This window comes from Cynara cardunculus (genome assembly GCF_001531365.2).
Source record: "Cynara cardunculus var. scolymus isolate 2C chromosome LG 14, CcrdV1, whole genome shotgun sequence".
Classification (NCBI taxonomy): Eukaryota; Viridiplantae; Streptophyta; class Magnoliopsida; order Asterales; family Asteraceae; genus Cynara; species Cynara cardunculus.
The window spans coordinates 2,568,020-2,569,874 of record NC_037541.1 but is presented as its reverse complement, the minus strand read 5'-3'; the positions used below and the strand labels follow the sequence as shown (position 1 = coordinate 2,569,874).

Below are 1,855 nucleotides of genomic sequence, written 5' to 3'. Positions count from 1 at the left end.
GGTGGCCGGAGGTCGGAGAACGGTGGCCGGAGAGAGAAGAGAGGAGAGATGGGAGTTTTAAAATACCAAAAATATCCTTGCATTAAAATTTTAATTTAAAATTATCAAATTTATAAATTTCTTAATTTATCTATTGATTTGTGGTTAATATTGGTTCTCCCAGTTACCACAAACAACTCAGTTCTCTATTGAATAGGCCCCTCTATATATATATATATATATATATATATATATATATATATATATATATATATATATATATATATTCGAATCATGTGGAGTATGAATATGGTATCAAAATTCAATAGAATATGTCGATATGTTGCGTAATCTTTTCATCGTTGCTAATTGGACCCCAGTTGGTCAAAGAGTTAGGAGACTAGTTGAAGTCATATCTGATTCAAGCATCTCATAGTTTAATTAGTCTTCAAGTTAATCCGATAAATTCGAAGTATCTGATAGACGATCAAATTTTTAAAGATCGGCGTCAGCCTAACCTGTTGGATTCATACCATGTTTACGTGAATCAGGTAAAATTTTTAATATGTTTGATGTTTATAATTCAATTTCTGGCATCATTAAGTGGAACCCTAATATTATTTCCCCTTAGGGTTGTGGGTTTTTAGGGATTTGTAATTCTTTAGATAATTTCAGAAGTGATCGAATTGATCTTCATCCTCGTTATTTGTGTTTCGAATTTGATTGGGGATTTGTGTTTGAGGATTCTATTTTTCATTGTATTGATCGACTATGACTGTTCTTTCTCAAGATTGTATGCTGTAAAGCCTGTAATCCAATTAAATTCAATAATTTCCAACAGAAAAGGATCTAATTACATCAAAATTTCTGTGCAAATATTCCAACATAAAGTTGTTGGTGTTAATTTTGTCGTGGCCCGTATTAATTTTGAATTTGAAGAGATAAATTTGACCATAGATGGTCAAAAGCACCTCCTTTTGAATCAAGGGAATGCTGATCAGCAAGCTAGCTTTATTGGAAACCCCCAATTTGGTAAGCCATAAATTATCTAACTTATAAGCTAGCTTTTCGAAAAGCTACTTCCACGCAGTTCTTTTTTCTCACTTTTTTCCAATCATGAGCCGTGTATTTTGCATAAATGGCCAAAAATCTTAGCAGTTTAGGTCATTTTACATTGTAATCTAGCTTAACAGCTAGTTTATTAGCCAACACAAGTAGCTTTTCAGCTATTTTGAGTGTTGAACTATTACCGAAGAGTGTAGATTGCTGTGGTGTGAACCAGTATACTTGGCTTGTTGATTGTTTTAACTTTCACTTCAGTTAGTCCTTGTGTGTTGCCTGGGCAGCTGTGCAGAAGTTTTTGTAATTCAACTTTGAAGAATAGAATTGGCGGCTGGAGTAAGACAGGGTAGATAGTATCAGCAGGCATGGCTGGAAATGAGAATGGGCCTGTTCTGCAATTTGCGGCCTTTCAAAGTTCTGTGGATGAAGGCTTTTGGCATGGATTGTCTTCATTGAAACTCAACAAGCTAAAAACTGACGAGTCACCAATTTCAATAACGGGTAGGTTGCTCTAACTTTTTATGCTTTACCCATTCATGGTATGGCAAATTTCGGTTATAGATTTTGTTGGATTTATTGATGAAATCCTTACCATATATTAATGAATGAAAACAAGTCAAGATACTTGTATTATTGGCATATTAGAGGAGAAACATCAAGAAGAATTAGGTTTCTAAACATCTTACCAAGAAGTAGTATTCTTAATGCATCACACCTAGGATAAATCTAAGGCATCATATAAAGAGGCTTTTGAATAACTAATAGCCAAACCAAACGAAATAGACCCATAAAATCCCACTCGAAAGTAGGATTT

General features: G+C 33.9%; 1 protein-coding gene across 4 annotated transcripts in view; it reads left to right on the top strand.

Moving 5' to 3' along the window:
* The first annotated feature begins 274 nt into the window (after positions 1-274).
* LOC112526904 (ubiquitin-like modifier-activating enzyme atg7) overlaps positions 275-1,855 on the top strand; it is an 8,687-nt gene continuing 7,106 nt past the window's right edge. The window contains exons 1-2 of one of the 4 annotated variants that reach the window (XM_025137343.1): positions 275-530; positions 1,300-1,542. In XM_025137343.1, the coding sequence (XP_024993111.1) occupies positions 1,407-1,542 (136 nt within the window). In that variant the 5' untranslated portion in view covers positions 275-530; positions 1,300-1,406. The remainder of the gene's footprint in view (positions 531-1,299; positions 1,543-1,855) is intronic. The other 3 variants (XM_025137346.1, XM_025137342.1, XM_025137345.1) reach the window with 3 other exon arrangements.